Here is a 23391-nt window from a genome sequence, read left to right on the forward strand (position 1 = left end):
AAGACTTGAAGGTTCCTGATTGTAAAGAATAATGGCTCTGTATTAAAGTATTTTAATAATAAAAGTAAATTATATACAGTTAAATCATACATTGATAAGACAACTTGGGTACCCCAATACAGTTCTTTGGAGGGACTGCAAAGAGTGAGTTGGCTCCTAAGAAGCACTAGAGAAGTCCATTGAGTAGGACTTCTTTCTCCCTTCCTTCATCAGTTCACAACGCCTCATCCAAATTCTGCTCCAAGAAGCAAGGAACCTTAATGAACAGCATGGGGGGAGGCAAAGTGGGGTGGGGGTCGGCTGTAGGAGGGGGAAATTGATGGGAATCGCTGCCCTCTCATTCATCAATAGCTGTTCTTCCAGTGTAATGGTAGTTACACTGGTGAAACAGCAACCTAGGATCTATCCTGATGTTTCCCATAGAGAAATGAAAATGTATTTGTAACTGGTTATTAAAAAGATAGCCTTGGCCTAGATAACCCAGGCTATCCTGATCTTATCAGATCTTGGAAGCTAAGCAGGGTCTGTGCTGGTTAGCACTTGAATGAGAGACTAGCAAAGAAGTCCAGGCTTGCCACACAGAGGCAGGCAATGGCAAACACCTTTGCTTGTCTCTTGCCTTGAAATCCCTACAGGGTTGTCATAGCTGTGACTTGACAGCACTTTCCACTAGGGATGTGTATTTGAATATTCCCAGTCCAAAAGTATACTAAAAAAACCTTTATCAGTATTTTTTCAGATATGTTTGGATCTCCACTGACTTATCTGGATCCAAAAAATACTTCTTCTTTTTTGCTGCACACACCTACTTTCCACCATTAAAAAGAAAACACCCTCTCCCTATGATTAAGAGGCAAGTCTTTTAGAAAAGAAACTCCCTCTCAGAGCTTAAGAAACCATTTCTCAGGTATATGTTTTCAAACACACTATTCTTGCAAAATATGCAGTTCTTTATGGTTTTTCTCTGAGGCTGTCATGTCAGAAGCTGTTATAAATGTGGACCGAGATGCCACCATTTTGTGCTCGAAGCCAGGCTGTTTGTAACAACTGTCTCAAGAGTTCTCACAGGCTTAATGAGCTGGTAGCTGCTTGTTCTGGAAAGGCAGGCAATCATATGTGTCTTTATCTGTTCATTAATCTTCACCATTCTCAAGCTGCTCTTCTCTGGCAATTCTTTACCCCTGTGCCGCATCATCTCTCCCTCACATGTGATAAATAAAAGACAAGAATTTCAGGGCTCTTACATATTGTTACTAAAGCTAATAATGAATCCAAATGTTGGAAACAGTTTCTGAGAGGGGTTTTCTCTGTAATTGGATGTTGTCTCCTTTGCCCAGGGTCACTTTAAGAGGCAGAATCCTAAAAAAAAAAAAAAAAGAACCACCCAGCCCCCCACCCTGATCTATACTTATATAGTTCAATCTAACAATCTATTAATCATAGAGACTTACTACAAAGCAAAGCGATGACATGTCTTTAAGCACAGCTTTCAGTTGTACCTTTTATGTGCTGGGAATTAATAGACTGAAAGCAAAACCAACTGGTGTCTGACTTGTGAAACCACAAAGAAATTAATTTTACTAACATGAAAAATCTTCATGTAATCTTACTGCAGAGTACAGGGCAACTCCAGGGGGGAGGAGAAGCCATTGAAAACTGCAGTTCCACCACAGCGGTTGACCCCTATTTCTTCAACTGGATTGGGTTGGATCTAGGTTAAATTTTCATTTCGCACAAGGCACTTCTGTCAGTGGAATATCACCTTCCTGCATCCTGCCGTCCCACTGTAGCCCACTCATCACCCAAAATGCTCCTCCAATGGGACAGGGAACTCTTGGGAACAGCATGAGGGGCAAATTGGAAGAGAGGATTACTTGAAATTACCCTACACCTTCCAGTAGCAGAAAATTTAGTCTGGATCCAAACCATAACCTTTTTGATTCAGAAGAATTTCTTAAAAGCTGGCTCAGCATTGTAATGTTCATGTTCACACTGATGATAAATCTAAAACTCATCTTCCAAACTCAAGGAATAAAAGCATCAGCAGCCACAGTACTAAACACTATACTTACTGTTGCACCTTCAGCATTTCTATACATGGTCAGAACGGTTATACATGGATCCACATCTGCATTTAAAAATTATTTGTAAATGGAAGTGAGAGAAGAAAAGAGAACCTAAAAAATATTTTTTTTCACATTTAACATGCAGAAGTAGTTTAATACAACTGCACATTAATTTCAGAAGATGGTTATGGGATATTCCTAGATACATATTTGGTCCCAATACCTACAGTCCATAGCTACTGCTGATCTAACTGGCAATAACCAATGCTGTTGTCTAAATTAAGGATCCTAATCAAACCATCCCATTTTAAAATTAGAAAGCCTCCTACAATGTTATACTTCATTCTCGTGTATGTCCATTTACCCCAAAGAGGGGGGAAAGAATTAACACTGAGACATCTGTTTGAGAGACAAAGGTACATAACATCTTGGCATTCTCTCTATCAGTTGGGTTTTTTCCTAAAAATGAAAAGATTGCTGTGAATTGTTATTGAAAATACACATTACACACAGTCACACACATACACCCCCCTCAAGTGTATCATACGTATGTCTCTTTTAAAACATGGTGCTCTGAGTTAAGTTAAGCAGTAACACAAGCTCATCTACAGCAGCATCCTAAGCAAAATGAAGTGTGTGACTCCGCTTAGGAAATCAAGGGTAGTTTACAGGGTTTGTGCTGTTCTCACATGGTGAAGGCATTATTGCTTTCCCACACTCCATAACATCAATCATGATAAGGGTTCATCATGCAAGCCACCTGGATCCTCATTAATTCTTTTTTTATTGAATATAAATTTTTTTCAGTAAAAGGAAAGTTGAATCAAAGCTGTACAAGTTCATCTTCAGTTCTATATAAACAAATCACTCCTTGTGCATTCACATGGAGTGTTCTTACACTACCATATGAAGGTGACACTGGTCTTTTCATGGTATGCTCATTAATCTCTTGAAAAAAGTACGTCATAATGGCTAGTTTATTTGGTTAATTTCAGTTCCAGTCCAAAATGACAATCCACAATCTAATACAAAAATCTTTAAGTAACAGTGGTAGTTCCAGCTCCACCAATTTCAACAAATTATATATATTATCACAACTAATTCTTGATTACCATGTCAAGCAGAGAAAAAAATACCAATAAAATGTATGGTTGTTTACTCTCTGAATTGGTCAGCACTGCATTAGCTTCATTTTTAAAATGTTCTTTTGTGAGTCAAGACTTCTGTCTTGAACAACTTTTGATAGCTGAGAACAATTTGTTTTACAGGAAGAAATAAAAACAAGTAGCATTGAATTTGTCCACAAAAGAGCATCATGTTCACGATTCTAAAACAATTTTCAAAATTTCAGTAAATTTATTGGGTTGGATCCTACAGAAGTGTCTTTTTCCTCACCTCCTATTGCCAATAGCCGTTTCCCTGAAAAGGCACTGCCAGAACTTGGGAGACACTCATAGGAGGAAAAAGACATAGGTCAGGCGGATGCACCAATGGAACCTCCATCTTATCAATTTTCTTGCTTATATTAGTTCCCTGTTGAAATGAATGGAGGAAGTACGGCAGCAATATTTGATGGACACCATTGGATCTATACAGTAAATAATCATGACAAAGCCAAATAGCAAACATTATCACAAATTCTTTTATATTACATATTTACACTCATACACTCTTGATTGAAACAGAGAGGGGGAGAAAACCTACCTGCAATGCGTATTTTGCACATCTCGCTATAATACCCTGCCCCTGAATCTTACATGATGAAGCCAGGATACTCCTCGGTTACTGGGACGATGTACAATACAAAACAGGGTTTATAACCGAGTCCTTGCTTGCCGAAAAATGACTAATTGCAAAAAGGTTTTCTTTTTAAACCCTCTGTATCTTCCATGTTGATATCACAGGTACCAGCAATGGTATAATTAAAACACAATTTCAACTTTATATTAATGAAGCAATGTGCTAATTAAAATCAACATCAACTGAACTTTCTATTTACACTTGTTCAGATAGCCCAAGAGGCAAGGAACTCTGCTTTAGAGGCATATGTGAATGCTGGAGCTTCTGTCATCCAGGTGCCATTTCTGACAGAACACATGTTCTTGGAACAGTTGGCAGTGAATGAAAAAGATGACTGCTGATACACACTCACGGAGGAGCCAGGATGACACTGGAATAAACTCGCAACAACAACAAGCACCTTTTGACTGCTAACTTTGATTCATAGATTTTGATCACACAGCTGACTCTAAATGGCATATCTATATATCTTTATACCTATCTATCTATACACACTGTCTCTCTGTGTATCTGTTAGGGTTGCCAAATTGTTTTTACCTGGCGGCGGGGGACTCCCGTTCGGCGGCGTCAGCGCGCGCCGCATGCACGTCATCCGGATGTGACGTGATGACACCGGGCACGCTGTGGGCGGGGCCACAGCCATTTGAGGGGGAAACTCTGTTAACTCAGTTAACTCTGTTTTCCCCTCAAATGGCTGTGGCCCCGCCCCCAGCGTGCCCGGCGTCATGTCACATCCGGATGACGTGCACGCCGGGGTGGGGTTTCCCCCGGGGCATGATTCCGCCGCGGCGGAAATCGGGCCTCCAAAGCGGGGTGAAATCCGCCCCCTGGGGGGGATTTGGCAGCCCTAGTATCTGTACATATATGTGTGTGTGTGTATATGTGTGTATATATATACGTATGTACTCTACATATACTCTGAATAGAGAATATATATATACACACTCCATATAGATTATGTGTGTATATACTCTCTCAGAAAGAGAGAGAGAGAGAGCGCAAAAAATATCTGCAGAAAGATATGACCATATGTACACCAAACTCTCTCATCTTGGGGAAAAGAATACTTTCCATTCAGCTGGTTTACCTTTAGAGGTTTTGGAGTAGAGGCTTTCTTGTCTGGTTCTGGCGTTATATGTGGACATGCTACTAGGAAAAATTTAGTTTGTTGTCAGGAAAGAAATCCAACCCTGGCAATTATATGCATCTACCAGAACCAGGGCGGGGGGTGTTTAATTATTTTCTCATATTCTTTCCTAATGGAAGCTTGATGTAGCAAACTCAAGGGGGTCTATGCAAACTGTTGAAAACTCTACAGCTAGCTTGGTTGATGCCAGCATATGCACCAGTAGAAGCTTGTGAGTGTCTTATTGCTGGTCAGGATTCTATTGATGCTTTGAACTCTGAGTCTTGGCACTTGGTGCTCATACTTTTCAACAAAGACCAATGGCCACATCTTGAGCATGCTTCACTTTTCCACTGCAATCAATAAGACATCAGACAGACTTAGAAGGCTGTAACCCTGTTTAGGATTATACTGTAAGCACCCACCTTGGCTGCATTGCAGCCAGTATTTTACAACTGCAGTCTTACACAACTGTAACAGAAAAATGCAAGGGTATATGCAAGGTTTGCTCTAGCCACAAACAAAACTAATGCTGCCTGATATGAAGTTTAATTGGGACTTCAGAAGTGTTTGTGATGGAATCATCCCCGTTGATAGCATTTTAAAATTCCGTTCTGTAATTTAACTCTGTCCCTTTCGGTTTGCATATATTTTGTGGTTGCGGTATGTTGCAATCTTTCTTATTCTTTTTTCTTTATAAATCAATTTAATTCACAGATGATTGCATAGAAGTCAAGTCCTTCAAAACAGCAATCCTAATAAATGCAGCAAATTATCTTCTGGAATAGAACATTTGTTATCTTGAGAAACAAATATTACAAGAGTCACCATAAGCTGATACAGTTTGAATAGCAGAAGAAGCTTGCTCTGTGTGATTCTTTTGAAAAACTCTTCAAAGTTGACTGAGCTATTATCATGAGTAGTATTGGCCTTTGAATGGCTGGAACTGATTCATGTTATGTCCACTTCAGCGAAGAGACAGTTTGTTTGCAATCTGAAGGGGTCGAGATGATGCTTTTCCAGAAGAGAGTTGAAGGGGGGGGGGGGAATAAATCTGCTAGTTTTCATCTTGATCCAGATCAAGGTCAACCTCTTCAGATAATTTCAGATAAAAGAAAGCATAGCAAGCCAACAGAAAGACCAATATAGCTGCAAGGACAAGGCTGACTTCCTGTACCAATGGAAGAATAATAAAAAATGTTAGATATAGCTGACTTTTCAGAAGCATATCATTTTTTTGTACAGACATCCACAACAAGGGACAATGCAATTCTCTCAATGGCTTGTGTATCCTAAAACCAAGACAATGGCTTGTATCTATCTACACCTATCCTTGTGCACTTCCACTCATTCATTAGGGGGGATAATTTCCACTGGTTCCCAGTACCTGCTTAACCCCCCCCCCCGAGTGAATTTTGAGGTAAGAAGGTGCAACAAGAAGGGGAAGGCAACAAAGCCATGTTCTGCGAGAACTCCACCTTCAATGCACTGATTCCAAGTCAATGATACCAGTGCAGATTTATCAGTGAGCTATATACAGTAACCCTCTCTATGATCCATTTCATCTAGTTTAAAATTATATATGGTGCCCTGACCTGGATAGCCCAGCCAAAGCCCAGTCTCGTCAGATCTCAGAAGCTAAGGAGGGTCGACTCTGGGAAGTACTTAGATGGGAGACCTCCTTGAAATACCAGCAGTTGCAAGGTGGGGGCAGGCTTTATTCAGCCACCTCTCTGAATATCCTCCAGGCCCCCAATACAACTATAATTATATGTGGTGTGCAAAGCGACTGGGGAACCAATCACAAGTCTTCCTTCCTCATCTAGGCACCCAGATACTCATCTTCAGAGGATGCTGCGCACGCACATATACACAAAATACAACTATAATTATATGTTGTGTGCCGTCAAGTCGATTCCGCCTTATGGCAACCCTATGAAAAAAAAATCCTATCTTTATCAAAAACACAAACAGAACTGTTCACACTTTTTTGAATTACAGATCATGACTTTATGTATAGAAGAAAAACACCAATAACCACATGGACAATATGCAACAAGGCTTTTTGTTTTTTGTTTTTCAAAGAGATGTTGGAACTTTCAAGAGGGAAATGAAGTTTTCTGTCTGTATACTGAAAACTCATGCACTTTTAAACATTTTTTAAACAATTTTGTCAAAGAGGTTCTGGAACTCCACTCTGGTGAGTTCCCCCAGAAAAAAAGTTTAAAAGATTTTGATCTGGGCAGATAGCTCCATTGCTCAGAAGGATCCAGTGTGGTGTAGTGGTTAGACTGGGAGACTACCCACTCCGCCATGGAAGCTTGCTGGGTGACCTTGGGCCAATCATACACTCTCAGCCTAACCTACCTCACAAGGTTTTTGTGATGATAAAATGGAAGAGAGGGGAATGATACAGCCTGGGATAGCCCAATCTTGTCAGATCTCGTAAGCTAAGCAGAATCAGCCCTGGCTAGTATTTGGATGGGAGACCTCCAAGGAATACCAGGGTCACTACACAGAGGCAGGCAATGGCAAACCACCTCTGAATGTCTCTTGCCTTGAAAACCCTATGGGGTCACCATAAGTCAGCTGTGACTTGACAGCACGCACAGATACACAATGATGTAAGCTGCTTTGGGTCCCAATTGAGGAAAAGGTCGGCATAAATGAAGAAAGAAAGGAGAAATCACACTGCAGGGTTTTCAGTCACCTGTCCATAAAGGATAATAATTCAAAGAGCAGGTACATGAAAAATCATACACACACCCCCCCCCCCCCAGCAGAATCTTTCCAATAGTAGCCCCTTTTCTATGCTACATTTACAAACTGCTTTTGACATTTCCACACCTTTAAAAAGCAGCTTGCCATACTACATGTCAAACAGGAATCAAAGTCCTTTGGGGACATATGGAACTTGTTGCTCAGACCGAGTTGCAGGAAGAACCTAGCAACAGTGGCATTACATGCATTAGCATCCCTACACAATCAGTCAGTATTCAGCAAACTTTTTAAAAAGCTATTTCAAGCCAGAAGCCCTTTTAGCACATAGTTTTATGTAATGTTAGAAGGCTGTGATCTGGCACCAACAAGCTTGACCCTAAAGTTGAAGTGCATAAATGAGTCTCTTGGGACTTGGAAGAAGATCCTCTTCTGCTGAATAGCATGGACTAAGAATTCTGACATGTGCATACATGCGTACACTGTATAACCTGCACCTATTTTACTGCTTCCCAACGATTTAACTTTTTTCCCCAGATGGCATGTCAATTCTCTCTGCATAAGTGGTTATGCATGTATTCAAGTCAGAAAGAACACCAAGAGCATCATTCCCAGACCTTGAAAGAGTTAACATTCTTCCATCGACTTAAGTAGAAAAACAAAACAGCTCCTCCATAAAGCAAGGTTCTCTTGAACATGCTCTTCATTTGCATTTACATTTGCATCAGTATGTGCTACCTAATGCACTTCTCAGATATTATGACTTCTTTTGGCTACAGTTGGTGGCAGATAGCACCAATTCCCATTTTCACACAAATCACCTGAACCTACAGTTACTTCCTTCAGAATCTTGATTTGGAAAGACAAGAAACATATACAAAGATATTTTAAGCCCTCTTCTGCTTTTGTCTAAGGAAAAAACAAGAATCACATTGAACTAATTCTATGCAAAGCGACTGGGAAACCAATCACAAGTCTTCCTTCCTCATCTGGGCACCCAGATACTCATCTTCAGAGGATGAACCAATCTGCCCCCGTAATAAGTTGCTGCAGAAGAATACCGTGCATTTTAGAACATGCTGTGTTAACTTGACTGGGTCAAATGCTACAGCCCAACAGACTGCTGCCTCAGAATGTATCCCACAATCTGTTGCAAGAGGCACACATCTCATGACAGATACCGAGGGGGTCCACAGCAGATCAGGGAATACAGAAAGATAAACAGAACTCCAGTGGCACTTTAAAGACTGAAAATGTTTATTTCAGCATGACCTTTCGTAAGTCAGAGCTCTGGCTCACAAAAGGTCATGCTGTAATTAAAGTCTGTTAGTCTGTAAAGTACCACTAGGTACAACAGACTAACGCAGTTAACTCCTCAGGAATTTCTTTGAGGACAGAAAGTTTTGAAAAATAGTGGCACATCTGATTAGGTAGGAAAGAAACACTAACAAATGACACTGTGTATCAAAAAAAGATGAGACACAGGGGTGGGTTGGTGGGGATCAGTGATTTTCACAGTGATAACTTAGCCCTGCAGGACCACTATTCAGATCCAGGAAAGAGTTTAATCATGAATGTCCCCTCACAGGTTAAAGAGCTAATAAGACAAAAGACAGAAGCTTACTTCCCCCCCTTCAAATGGTCACAAAAAATGCAATACTGGGGGGGGATCATTTGTAAATTAATTTAGGGGTGGAAAGATGACCAGTGCTTCCTGAATAGGGTTACACCCAGTGTTCCCTCTAAGCTAAGTTAGTGTGAGCTAGCTCACAGTTTTTTAGTCTCCAGCTCACACATTTTTGTCTTAGCTCAGGAAAGATGGCTCCAGAGCAAACTAATTTTATGCAGCAGCCAAACTACCTGCTCACAAATTTAATGCCAGTAGCTCACAAAGTAGAATTTCTGCTCACAGGACTCCACAGCTTAGAGGGAACATTGGTTACACCCTTCTAAATTTATTGAAGTTATGGGTGGCTCAGAGGTTAAGATGCCAAAGCTGCAGGTCTGTAGCTCGGCAGTTCGTGACGGAGTGAGCTCCCGTCTCCGGCCCCAGCTCCTGCCAACCTAGCAGTTCGAAAGCAAGAAATTGCAAGTAGATAAATAGGCCCCACTTTGGTGGGAAGGTAACAGCGTTCCGTGCGCCTTGGCATTTAGTCATGCCGACCACGTGACCACAGAGATGTCTTTGGACAGCACTGGCTCTTCGTCTTGGAAATGGAGATGAGTACCGGCCCCTAGAGTCAGATTCGACTAGCTTTCAAGCAAGGGAAACCTTTACCCTCACCTTTTTATGGGCTAAGGAAGGTATAACTCTGCTTGGGATGGCACTGTAAATTACCTCTGCCCTCTCTACACAGTTCTGATATAAACCAGGGTTGTATATGGCTGAAATTGCTCTTTAAAAAACACAGAATGATCCCTGATCCCCATCTCATTTAGTTTGGCTCTGTGACTATGACAATTATTACCCATTATGTTCATGGTCAGCTGAGTCAGTTATCATGTTTGTCCATGAGAGTAACTGTGGGATTCCTTGCGTAAGAGTAAAATCACCTGGATGAACTGTGATGAAGCTGATTTTTGATAATGTGCCAGTCTCTCTGAAACAAATATTGTTCATCCTTAAATTTTATGGAAAGGAAAGTTCTGTATGGTGGAACTGAATGATGGTCACAGTTACGATACTTATACTAATTTTGGTTAAGTAACAGAAAATGGTTTCAAAGAAATTTACATTAAGATGCTCAACAGATTTCTGTACACTTGGAAAAAGCACACACATTCTCCAGACTAGCAGTCATCCTATGATATAGAGTCAAAAGTGTCTGGTATTTATTGCCTACAAGTTACTAGGCTGACATTATCAACATAGATAAATATCACTCTTCAGGGAAATTAACACAGTATTAAATGGAAACGACTAACTGAAACTTTGTTCCTTTCAATCCAGCATGAAAATGACAGGCAATCAAAATCTGACAGGATAGACTAATTAACATGCCACTTATGAAATCAGAAGTACCGCAATGGGGTTGAATTAGAAAACTTTAGTGCCAATTTGCAGGGCGGGGGGAATGCTGCATATTTTTTAAGAACAAACTTTGTAAATTCTTAGTGCAAACTATCTCCCTGGTGGAAACTCAGTCTAGATCACTGGATAAATAATAAGCAAACTTAGAAGACTGGTTAATTAAGTCAATTTCTTGGAATTACACTGTGATGCTCTTCTAAACCTAGAAGATAAGCTACAACCTTCATTAGGTACACAATTTATCTACATATTTGGCTCCAATTACATTTACCTATCCTAGTCCTTTCCATTTTCTACTTCTTTAAAAGTGATGAATTTCCTGTACAAATAGCTCTATCATGTACTAAAAGGCAGACAAAATTGTGTACAGATGGATCATCATTTGTTATTTAAGACAGCCCATGTAAAAATTCTGCTGCTGGAACAGGGCACAAACAGTTTAGCTGCCATGATCATGTTCCATGTAACTTTATGGATATTCAGGGGCAGTTAGCATTGCAACACTACCTAGCTTCAAAACACCAGGAAATGGCTCATCTAGAGACCAAACGGTATAAAAATATTTTTCTTCAGGTTCTTGATAGTTACATTACATCTGGGGAAAACCCAGAAGTGATGTCACACCTCCCTAGGAATCACAGGAAATTCTATGGTAAAAAGAGTTTCACTATAGAGTTTTAACATCAGTTTCTGGTGATTCCTAGAGAGGCGTGACATCACTTCTGGGTTTTCCCCATAAATAACACTATCGCCTGACAGGAATTTTTCCTGGCCGTTAGAGGACCAATGGGCAATGGAGGCAAGCGATCTCCCATCCCAGTGGGGAAACGACAAGTCTAGAAGGAAAAGGGGGAAAGGTTAGTTCAGGCTGTGACCATGAGGCTATTTTTATGCACCATGTTTAAAAAATCCTGCAAAGTTAATAGGCACTAGGTGAAGCTGGTATCAGATTATGCATGGGATAGAGTAGGTTGAGAAAGAAGTACTTTGCTCCCTTTCTCACAAAACAAGAACTCGTGGGACCGCAATGAAATTGCTGAGCAGTTGCGTTAGAACAGATAAAAGGAAGTACTTCTTCACCCAAAGAATGATTAACACATGGAATTCACTGCCACAGGAGGTGGTGGCGGCTACAAGCATGGACAGGTTTAAGGGGGAATAAGATAAGCATATGGAGCAGAAGTCCATCAGTGGCTATTAGCCAAAAGGTATAGATAGGAACTTTCAGTCTGGGGCGAGTCATGTTGTATTCTTGGTGCTTGGGGGGGGGCTACAGTGGGAGGGCTTCTAGAGTGCTGGCCCCACTGGTGGACCTCCTGATGGCACCTGGTATTTTTGGCCACTGTGTGACAGAGTGTTGGACTAGATAGGCCATTGGCCTGATCCAACATTGGCTTCTCTTATGTTCTTATGTTCCACCTTTGGCTTCCTGAAAAGTTGGCACAATGGCAGCCTTTAGTGGCCCTGGTCACACGGGAGGCTTTGATCCGCGAGAGGGACAGATCGGGGGCACAGCAAGCAGGCGCAATCACACTGCAACATCTGGGAAGCGGCGCGCACCCATCCCCGATCCGTCTCTTCCGGCCGAAGATGCGGATAAACCCCCCCCCCACAAAACACTACTACTTACCTGAAAATCCACAGCGGTGGCAGCCATGGGATCGCTGGCGCGCCCATCTCCAGTAGCATGCGAGGCCCCTGGCCAAACTGCGCAGGCGCGCACTTGCTCAGCGGGCTGCCTCACTCACCGATCTGTGGCTCCCCCCCCCCGCGATCTGATCTCTCTGTTGGTGTGGCTCAAAAAAGCCGCACTTTGGCCACGCCTATTTCCCCCAGTGTGACCGGGGCCAGAGAAAAGTATAGAAAACAGTGATTAACCGAATGAATCTATCACAACATACAGGTCCCTTATTGGCTGAGAGCAGAGGAAACATATGACAGTCCTTATACTAATGATACTGGAGATTAATTTTAATTGATGCTCTAGATATAGTCAACGTCAGATTGGGTAACTGCACTTCATGTGGTTTGGTGTTATTTTGGCTGATCTTAATATAACATATTATATGGCTTTTGTTTTTGAATTTTTATTTAGACCAACACAGCTCTCTGGAATCTATGTTGCAAAAACCTGAATTTAGCCAATACAGAGAGGGATTGTTCAACTGGAGGGAAATAACCTGGGGAAAACCTGAACAAATTTGCAGCTTCCACCCAATCACTAAGTCTGCAGGACATTTAAACAGAATATAGACAAGATGGATGAGAAGACTCAAGCTTCTGCTCACCAATATAGGAGAAGACGTGTGCTAATAATTGGGGATTCCCTATTGAGAGGGGTAGAGGCTAAAGTGTGCCAACCGGACTTGTCGTCTTGAGAGGTATGCTGTCTAACAGGTGCATGAATCCAGGATGTGACGGAAAGGGTAGAAAGACTCTTAAAGCCCACAGATTATTATCCTTTTTTGCTCATCCACATGGGAACAAATGATACTGCCCGGCACAGCCCAGAGTGTATTAAAGGAATCTATGTGGCTCTGGGTAAAACGGTGAAGGACCTGGGAGAACAGGTTGTGTTTTAGTCAGTTCTTCCTGTTGAAGGCCACGGCATAGGAAGAGAAAGAAGAAATACTGCAAATAAATGACTGGCTACATAGATGGTGTCATCAGGAAAGGTTTGGGTTTTTGGAACATGGCTTATGCTTTCAAGATGAAGCTCTTCTATCAGAAGATGGTTTGCACCTCACATGTGTTTGATAAGAGCCTTGCAAACTACATAAGGAGGGCTTTAAACTAAATCCTATGGGGGAGTGAGACAAAACTTCAAAACCTAGTAAGATGCCAATAATTGGAGATAAGAACACCAAACATTTGCAGGAAGTGGCACATTTGCTAGGAAACATTAATTTACAGGGAAGTAAAAAAAATGAAAACCTCAGGGCACATAAACCATGGATTCCGATGCCCTTGCACTAATGCATAGAGTATTATCCTTTCTTGCTCATCTTTCTTGCAAGAGGAACTTGAAGTCTTAATACAGAAAGGAAACTATGACCCAATGGGCATTACTGAAACTTGGTGGGATGACACTCACAACTGGAATATTAGGATTGAGGGTTACAACTTGTTTAAAAGGGGTAGACAAATAAGAAAGGGGGAGGAGTAGCATTATATGTAAAGAAGGTATATACTCCTGAGGAAATAACATGAATCTGAGCATGGAAGTTCAGTTGAGAGTCTCTGGGTAAAAATAAAAGGAGTAAGAAAGTGATATTATGGTGGGGGTCTGCTACAGACCACAAAACCAGGCAGAGGACTTGGATGAGACACTCATAGAATGGATTACAAACTTCTCAAAGAGACGGGACTTAGTGGTCACGGAGGTACCCAGATATCTGTTGGAAGTCCAACTCTGCTAAAAATGAAATGTCAAATAAATTCCTGACTTGTCTTGCTGACAACTTCATTTTCCAGAAGGTGGAGAGGGAAACAAAAAGTTCTGCTATCTTGGACTTGATTCTCTCCAACAGGGAAGAACTGGTTGAGGAGATGAAAGTAGTGGGCATTCTGGGTAGTAGTGACCATGTCATTTTGCAATTAACAGTCTTGGGGAACGGAAAAGCTGTATGTAAGACATATAGTTTGGACTTCAGGAAAGCAAACTTTAACAAACTTAAAGTTATGCTGGGTAGAATCCCATGGTCAGAAATACTTAAGGGGGAGGGAGTTCAAGAGGGGTGGAAGTTTCTTAAAAGCGAAATACTGAAGGCACAATCACAAACGATTCCTATGAGAAGGATGAATATAAAGAAATAACCAGTGCTTGTAAGGAGAAAAGCTAAAGCTCAGTATGAACTTAGACAAGCAAGAGATGCTAGAAACAACAAAAAGGGGTTATTTTGTTATGTTCAAAGTAAGAAAAAAAAGCAAGGTAAGCTCACTGCAGGGACAGGAAAGTGAAATTGTAACAGGTGATGAAGAGAGGGCAGAACTGTTCAATTCCTACTTTTCCTCAGTCTTCTCGTGAGGGAAATGGTACTCAATATGGCAAAAACAGAACACATGATGAAGGAAGGGAGCTGCAGCCTAGGATCGGCATAGGAGTAGTACATAAACACCTAGTTTCTTTAAATGAAACTAAGTCCTCATGGCCAGATGAACTACTAAAAGAACTCACAGATGTAATTTCTGAGCCTCTGTCCATTATTTTTGAGAATTGTTGGAGAACAGATGAGGTGCCAGAAGATTGGAGGTGGGCAAATGTTGTCCCCATCTTCAAGAAGGGGGAAAAGAAGGAGCCGGGTAACTACCAACCCATCACCTTGAAATCTATACCTGGAAGAGTTTAGAACAAATAATCAAACGGTCAGTCCTTGAGCATTTAGAAAAGATTACTTTGATCGCTAAGAGCCAGCATGGGTTTCTTAAGAACAAGTCATGTCAGACTAACCGTATCTCTTTTTTTGAGAAGTTACTACCCTGCTGGATCAGGGGTATGCTGTAGACATAATTTATCTTGATTTCTAACACTTTTGATAAGGTTCCACATAATATTCTTGTTGACAAGTTGGTAAAATGTGGTTTGTATCCTATTACTGTTAGGTGGATCTGTAACTAGTTGACGAATCACACCCAAAGAGTGCTTATTAATGGTTCCTCATCCTCTTGGAGAGGAGTGACAAGTGGAGTGTCTCAGGGATCTGTCCTGGGACCTGTTTTGTTCAACAACTTTATAAATGATTTGGATGACGGAATAGAGGGAATGCTTATTAAATTTGCGATAATACTAAATTGGGAGGGGTAACAAATATGGTAAAAGACAAAGTGAGGATACAAGATGACCTTGACAGGCTGGAAAAGTGGGCTAAAACAACTAAGATGACTTTCAATGGGGATAAATGTAAAGTTCTGCATTTAGGTAGGAAAAATCAAATGCATAATTATAGGATGGGGAAGACTTGTCTTGGCAGTAGCATGTGTGAACAAGATCTAGGGGTCTTAGTAGATCATACACTGAACATGAGTCAGCAGTGTGATGTGGTAGCTAAAAAGGCAAAAGCCATTTTGGGCTGTATCAACATAAGTATAGTGTCCAGATCATGCGAAGTGATGGTTATCACTTTACTCTGTTCTGGTGAGACCTCACCTAGAGTATTGTGTTCAGTTTTGGATACCACAATTTAAGAAGGATAGAGACAAGCTGGAATGTGTCCAGAGGAGGGCAAGAAGATGGTGAGGGGTCTGGAGACCAAGTCCTATGAGGAAAGGCTGAAGGAGCTGGGTATGTTTAGCCTGGACAGAAGAAGACTAAGAGGTGATATGATAATCATCTTCAAGTACTGGAAGGGCTGTAATATAGAGGATGGTGCGGTCTTGTTTTCTTGGACCAGAACCAATGAGTTGAAATTAAATCAAAAGACTTTTTAGCTAAACATTAGGAAGAATTTGCTAACAGTTAGAGTGGCTTCCTTGGGAGGTAGAGGGCTCACCTTCTTTGGAGGTTTTTAAACAGAGACTGACAGCAATGCTGATTCTGTAAACTTAGACAGATCATGAGAGGGAGAGCAGGAAGGATTGCATAAGTGCTTAGTTCTTGTGGCCCTTTCTTACATGCCCAGTGAAATGCTGATCGCCACTTTGGGGTCAGGAAGCAATTTTCTCCAGGCCAGTTTAGCCAGGGATCCTGGAGGGATTTTTTTTTACCATCTTCTGGGCATGGAGCAGGAGTCACTGGAGGTGTGTGTGTGTGGGGGGGGAGGTATTTGTGAATGTCCTGCATTGTGCAGGGGGGTAGATTTGATGACCCTGGAGGTCCCCTCCAACTCTATGATTCTAAGAGACCTGCAGGTCATAGCCTAAACAATCTTCTTTTCTCTCACCTTTTCAAGCACCTTACCTGATTAAGAGTTTAGGAAAACTTGAAAGCTTGTAGGCTGTTTTGAAGTTACTTTGGTTGGTCTTAATAAAAGTTGTTATGTGCCTCTTGTTTTTGGATACTCCTTCTGAAAGGATTTCTAAAAATTATTTTGACTTATTTGCATACCCCCTTTATATGCACAGTGCTTGACAATCTTTAAGTTATTGTTATTTCTCATATAGGCAACTCAGGGTGAGAGCGTCTCATGAACTGTCCATTCAATCCCTGTCTGAAACCCAGATCAGATTCTTACACGAAACTGGGACAAGCAGAGCCCTGACAGAAGAAGTAACATTTCATGAGGAAGGGGAGGAGAAGACCATTCAATTCAATCAGTTAATAATCTGCCTTTTAAACAAATGACAAAAAGGCAATCTACTTTTTCTCATTAAAACCTGACACACAGCAGTAACTGAGGAGATTATGCTGTGAAAACAGACTGCATTGCATGGCAATGCTTGATCGAGATCAGCTATCAGAGAGTGAAAAGAAACCACTGTTTCGTGATTATAATAGCAAATTCTGGAAGACAACCAAATACATCATCTGGTGACTCAACAGCTGTTACAGCTTGGTAGTAATACCTTGCCATTTGCGATAAACGATAACTTGGGGGGAAATTGATTTCTTGTCTACCAGAAACAAGAAAATGTTCTTCTTTGAACATTATAGAAAATTCTTTTAAATTTAAACAGCTCATTTTCGAATCTCTCTCTACCCCCTTCCCTGCCAACCCTGATCTGCATCTTTCTCTCAGCATGGGATGCTAAGCTGATTTTATGTTAATTTATTTTGAGCCAAAAACAAATTGAGGGGAAAATATTGGATGCAGTTTAAATAAACTATGTATGCTTAGCCAAACTCGACAAGAGGGTCATGAAGGGGGAGGTGAATACAATCTATTCTATATCTACCTTTATATTAATATTTATTACCTTAACATATTAACTCATAATTATACCTTCTTTACTCGTCAAAAAACAGGAAGTTTCAAAATAATTTAAAGTCCACCAGCCTCCATGCTGGGCCATTGATAGGGAAGGCAATAATTTTCCATGCTGGAGGCCAAGATGAAAACTATAGTCCAGATGTATATGGATTAATGACAAAATGCTACTAGCACTGAACAGTTATATCTATACACACAAATCCCACCCTCATGGTCACCGATGACATGTAAAAATCACTAAAGCATTTGCTACCTGCTCATAGTCCTCGTTTTAAAAAACAATCCCTGATACAGTACTTCACAGGCAGCATTCAGACAAAACTGCTTCTTATCAAGACCTCTGCAGCTTGATTGTATCCATTTACAGGATGTAATGGGGCTTACTCCAAGAAAGTCTGTGTGCAGACTTACAGCCCTGCAGTTTAGCTGTGGATTACAGGGGGTGTTTTTAGTGTCATGAATATTTTAGACTCTGGCTCTCCACTTAGGGTTTTGAAGTGTCATAAACAATATCTCTCAAAGATCAATATTCACATAGGACATCTATGGGGAAAAGAAACTCAACATCTATAGGAGGTTGGTGGAAGCAATCAACTAGATATACCTTCATGCCTGGTGCGGTTTTCTTGGCCTCTGCTTTTAATCTTGTTGCTTTTAACATTGGCCTGGTTTTCTTGTAATCTTGTTTTCCTATTGCAAGAGGGGGGGAAAAACAGTTACCGGAAAGGATGCATGGGGCAATTATTTTACTGTCTGTAACATATCCAGATTTTCCTTTACAAAACACAAACATTCAACAGCAATCCTTAACAACCACAGAGAGTAAGTGTAGATATCAGGTAGGGCTGCCAGACCCCCCAAAAGAGGAGGGGGTCCCCCACTGCCAGGTCCTGCCCGCCAGCTGCCACTCAGATGTCCGTGGGGGACTTACCAGTAGAAAGAGAAAGGCCCAGGCCACGTTGCTGGTGTCGCACAGAAAGTGACATCATCATGCTAGCAACTTCCTGGGGTTTTCTCTTTCTCCTGGTAAGTCCCCCCATCCTCCACTAGTTGCCAGAAGGGATCTGCAACTCTAATATCAGGGCTGGTTGCACAGTGACAAACTTTGTGAGGTTTGGTCTAATAGGGACTATGTGATAGTATTGTTTGAGCTATTTATTATTTTGTGCTTGGAATGGTCACATTATTTCAAATACTTAATCTAGCAGACTGCTGCTGTAGCTTGCTGTGTAGCCATGCCATTTCTAATGCAGTAAATCTGAAAAAAAGGAAACTCTATTATGAAAAAGTTACATAAAATTGACTATGTGTGTGAGATATGAAAGCTCTGAATATGCCAGGATTAGTGATACATAAACTTTTGGGGAAAGTCTTTGTGAGTTTGCAACAATTCTACTTATAAGGTCATTAGCCCTACACCCAAATTCAATTCTAGAAAAATAAGGACTTCCCACCTAGTAATAATAGGTTTTGACCATATTGCAATTGTTTTACATGTATCCATTTTTCATGCCTCGTGTCACACAACTGCATTATGGTGGCATGCCTGCCTATCAGTGTTACATTAGCTGAAAGCTATACTTATAATCATGGAACTTTTAAAGTGGTTATCCTAACTTTATGGCCACTGTTTGCAGCATTGAATGTTAGTGAGGTTTTGTTTTAGATAGATAATACAAGAGAGACAGAGATAAAGACAGGGCCGTAGTCGGGATTTTTTTTTTGTGGGGGATAATTTCTTTTCTTGTGGGGCACCCATTATACTTATATTCTGACTAAGTCATAGCATTGGTCTATCGTGTCTAGTATCCTCTGTTCTGCACCTACTGTGTGATCCTTCTTACTAGAGATGCTGGGGATTGAACCTGGGACTTCTGTTTTCCTACGGAGCCATGGCCCTTTCCCCAAAGAAACAGGAGCCCTGCTGGCTGCATCTGGTCAGCCTGGGAAGACCTCCTCCACGCAAAGTGTGTGCACTCACTCCCACTCCAGCAGCCTGCAAATGTGTGGAGCTTGGAGCTTTCATCTACCCTTCTCTTTCACTGCCCATGCACTTCTCGGCTCACATGCGTTCCAGTCCGCCCAATCCCTATTTCTTCAAACTGTGTCTTTATTGCTTCTCCATAAATGTCCCTGAAGCGGCTTAGAATGGCACAAAACCACAATATATTTATTTATTTATTTATACTTTAGATTTCTATACCGCTCTAATCCCGAAGGGTTTCACAGTAAGTTATTTCAAGCACTTCCTGGGATCATAGGGTATCATTTTCTTTGCAACCTGATTCAGTCGAACAGTCAAAGAAACTACAAATTCTGTGTGGTAGATCCTATGTAATATGAGCAGAAAAGTGTTCCTGGAAGCAAACTTACCTCTCTCCCCCCTCCCACTGCATCCTGCTGTGCTTCTAACAATCACTGGCCTGGGGTTGGTGAGGCCCTGGGGAGAGCATCAGGATCAAGTGGTGTAGTCTAGATGGGACTATAAAGATTCCCCCCCTTTTTTGATTATTCATATTTCTCTGGTTTTTATAGATTTATTTTTAAATAAGATTTTACTGGGATATAATGGCCTGTTATATAGAAGGCCTCTCTTTCTTTGTAGGTCAGGGTATTTTTCCAGCTGATGTTAACAGACAAGACAATAGCATTCTTTTGGTACAGAAGACGGTATAAGGTTCATAGTTCTAATTGTTTAGGTTATAACTTCATAATGTCTGGGTCAAAAAGGATTTTTAACTTGGTATCAGAGAAAAACACCTTTGGATGAGAACAAGCCTTGGCCGATACGACTCAGGTCAGTCAAGTAAATACATGACACTACTGTATAGACACACCTTTCTTGCATTTGACCAATAAGGAGATTTTCATTTAAATGTTTAATTTTTTGTAACCAATTATGCTTTCTGAATATTATTTTCATGATGATGGCATGATGATGTCATATTAAGTATTTAACGTCATGTATTTCCTGGTTGGGCTCAGAAAGCATTTCGATAGGTCATTTAGCCTAACTGTTTTCCGTGTTTGATTGCAATTAAATACAAGACCTTCCTCCTCATTTTGACTTCAATCTCCTATTTTTGACTGGATATTAATTTGTATAACAGTGGGAAGAAGTGGAAAGATCAAGTGACAGGTACTTGTTTGGGGTGGGGCGCAGATTCTTTGTATACAGTAGCATCACCAAATCTCTGGATTAGGGCTTTAATTTTTTTTAAAAATAACTACTGCTTTCTGTTTGCTATCTAATTCTACATTCGGTGGATTATGTTTGCACTATGCAGTTTCAAAACGTATACCATCCCTGGTACAATGATACTTTGGTATGTACCGATAGGAAATGGCTACAGTGCAATCAGTTTTAATAGGTACTGCAATGAATTCCCATTGTGAAAGTCTCATGATATAAAATATTAGATACAACACCCCCACACCATCCAGTTTTCAAATATGTAATCACATGAATCTATAATTTTAAGATTGACTGTGACATATTGTTAAATTATAAACTTCCTTTTATTTTTTAAAAAGTTTTTAGATGCTTGCATCATTGACCATCTGACCATCAGGATTGAAGGGGAAAAGTATTTTCTAAAAACTACTTCCAGTCCTAAACTCTAAAATTATGCACTATATTTACTTTACTGAGAGGCTGTAGTACAAATGCTCTACAGTTTTGCACAATGCACCAGGAATGGCAGACATTATAAGTCTAAGGCATGGGAAATTTAGCCATTTTCTCAGAGGAAAAGTCCAACAATGGCTAAAGTAGAAAAAAAGAACAAAGCTTATGTGGGCTGCTCCCAACCAGCCATTATGATGTGACCAACTGCTATGTAATAGTAAAAGACCTGTCAGAATTTCCATTATGAATTGAGTGAGTTTATATGCTTGTAAAAATTCATTCCAGAGTGAAAGTTGGCTGAAAAATATATCAGAGCTTGTAATACTATTTGGAACCAATTTGAACTAAAGACATGCAGCTGCTAAAAACTTTTACTTGCAAGCAAACTGTAGACATTTATCCACTTGAGATTATGAACATTGATTTAGAAGACTTTAAGACTATGACAAAAGGAAGGTGTTTGCTTCCCTTCAGGATGGAAAGTATGAAACATCCTGCTGCATCTGTAGTGAGACAAAAGCTAGGACAACCAAGATGTGATTTCCATCCTTTTATTTCCAAGGATGAGACAGGATTAAATAAAGAACCATACAACACTGGGGAAAACCCCAGAGAATTATGTAGATATTGCATTTTCTTGGAGTTTTCCCTAAATTCCTGTGAGTAGATTTTGCTATAAACAATATGAATGTGGAGAGGAGAAGATGTGATGGGTAGGAAGTGGGAAAGATGGCATATGCTACAAAGATGTGGATTTCTTCATGTTTTTCTCTGTGTTTAGGACTGTGGGTTTGAGGACAAGACATAGCTAAAAACTATTTCTTGCCAAACATCGAGGACTGCTACAACTAGTTGTATGTGAAGTGTTCCTCTAATGCCTCCCTCATATAGCCGGATCAAGTTTTACTGTGTGACTAGTTGAATAACTTTTTCTATACCCATTACATACAAGCTCTTTGGCTATATGATATATGACATGCACTGGACCACCAGGGTCAGTTTGGGGTTTCCCAGACAGGGTGAGCCAAGTCTTTCTCCTACCTGCTGAGCATAAATATATATAGCCTGGAATAATCACTTCCTTAGTGAATCTTTCCTCTTTCAGAAGTTCTGTGGATCAGTGAAGAAAAAAACAACCAGGAAGGCATCACTTCTGCAGCCGTGTTCTGTTTCCCCAGCCCACCAATTTAGTTATGGGTAACAGAAGCCTGGACACAAGGCTCAGCAGGCATTCAGAGCGCATCTAACGTTCTAGATGAATGTTAAAAGCTTTCATCAGCACAGTCAGCGGAATCTATTCATTTTCAACCAAGATATGTTTTTGACCATCTTCAAGTTTATAACACACCAGCTACCCAGTCCACCCACTTTATTAGAAGTAGGACTACTTTTAGGGAAATGCTTTTAGTAATTTCAGCTGAAACCCTAAATAAATTCCAAGATCTCGTGTACCATTTTCCAAAATCTGATCTCAGCACAAATTATACAGACAATATTTGCAGACCGAAATAAAAACTGATATTAACAACTGAAACTACCTTTACTGCAAACAATCTATTTTAATAATGACTCTACAGCTGGTAAGTCTCCAAAACAAAGCATCTGTGATTAATTTACCGCTCTCCTTGCTAAATGCTATAGCCAGAAGAGAAAGTACATACTGGAGAATACAAGTCTGAATCAACTGTGTGTAAAAATTTACAAAGGACATCTGTTAAGTCCTTGGTAATGAAAACCACATTTTACTGTTGGATTTTTTTAAAAAAAATAACAAATCTTTAAACAGCTGAACTTTCTAAAAAAATCCTAACATAACCACCTGTACTGCAAAACTGCCATATGTGCCCAAAGGGTTGCCACCTGAAATATCTAGATTATATAAACAATACACACTTTGGTCAAACTGTTATTCAATCAACATACCCTACTAGATGGAATATTAATTTATATAATTTGAGGATGGATTATAGCTTTTTTTCCCCTCAGGCAGCCAATAGTTTGAAAGGGGGATTGCTGTAGAAAGTGTGTATACTCAGCCTTTATTTTGCCTCTGATTAATATTCTATGCAGGGTATTATATTCTTTTCAAAAGAGTTTACAGATCTTGTTTGAGCAGAAGTGACAGTGGGACTAAATGTGAACATGAGAAGAGCCCT

General features: G+C 40.5%; 1 protein-coding gene across 2 annotated transcripts in view; it reads right to left on the reverse strand.

The window, feature by feature from the left end:
- Window positions 1-5869: 5869 nt before the first annotated feature.
- The window catches only part of TRIQK (triple QxxK/R motif containing), a 52900-nt gene continuing 35378 nt past the window's right edge, over window positions 5870-23391 (reverse strand). For both annotated transcript variants that reach the window (XM_015412659.1, XM_015412658.1), the window contains exons 4-5: window positions 18212-18297; window positions 5870-6163 (exon numbers count right to left, since the gene is read on the reverse strand). In XM_015412659.1, coding sequence (XP_015268145.1) covers window positions 6050-6163; window positions 18212-18297 — 200 coding nt within the window. In that variant the 3' untranslated portion in view covers window positions 5870-6049. The remainder of the gene's footprint in view (window positions 6164-18211; window positions 18298-23391) is intronic.

This window comes from Gekko japonicus, unplaced genomic scaffold (assembly GCF_001447785.1).
Source record: "Gekko japonicus isolate JY-2015 unplaced genomic scaffold, Gekko_japonicus_V1.1 scaffold268, whole genome shotgun sequence".
Classification (NCBI taxonomy): Eukaryota; Metazoa; Chordata; class Lepidosauria; order Squamata; family Gekkonidae; genus Gekko; species Gekko japonicus.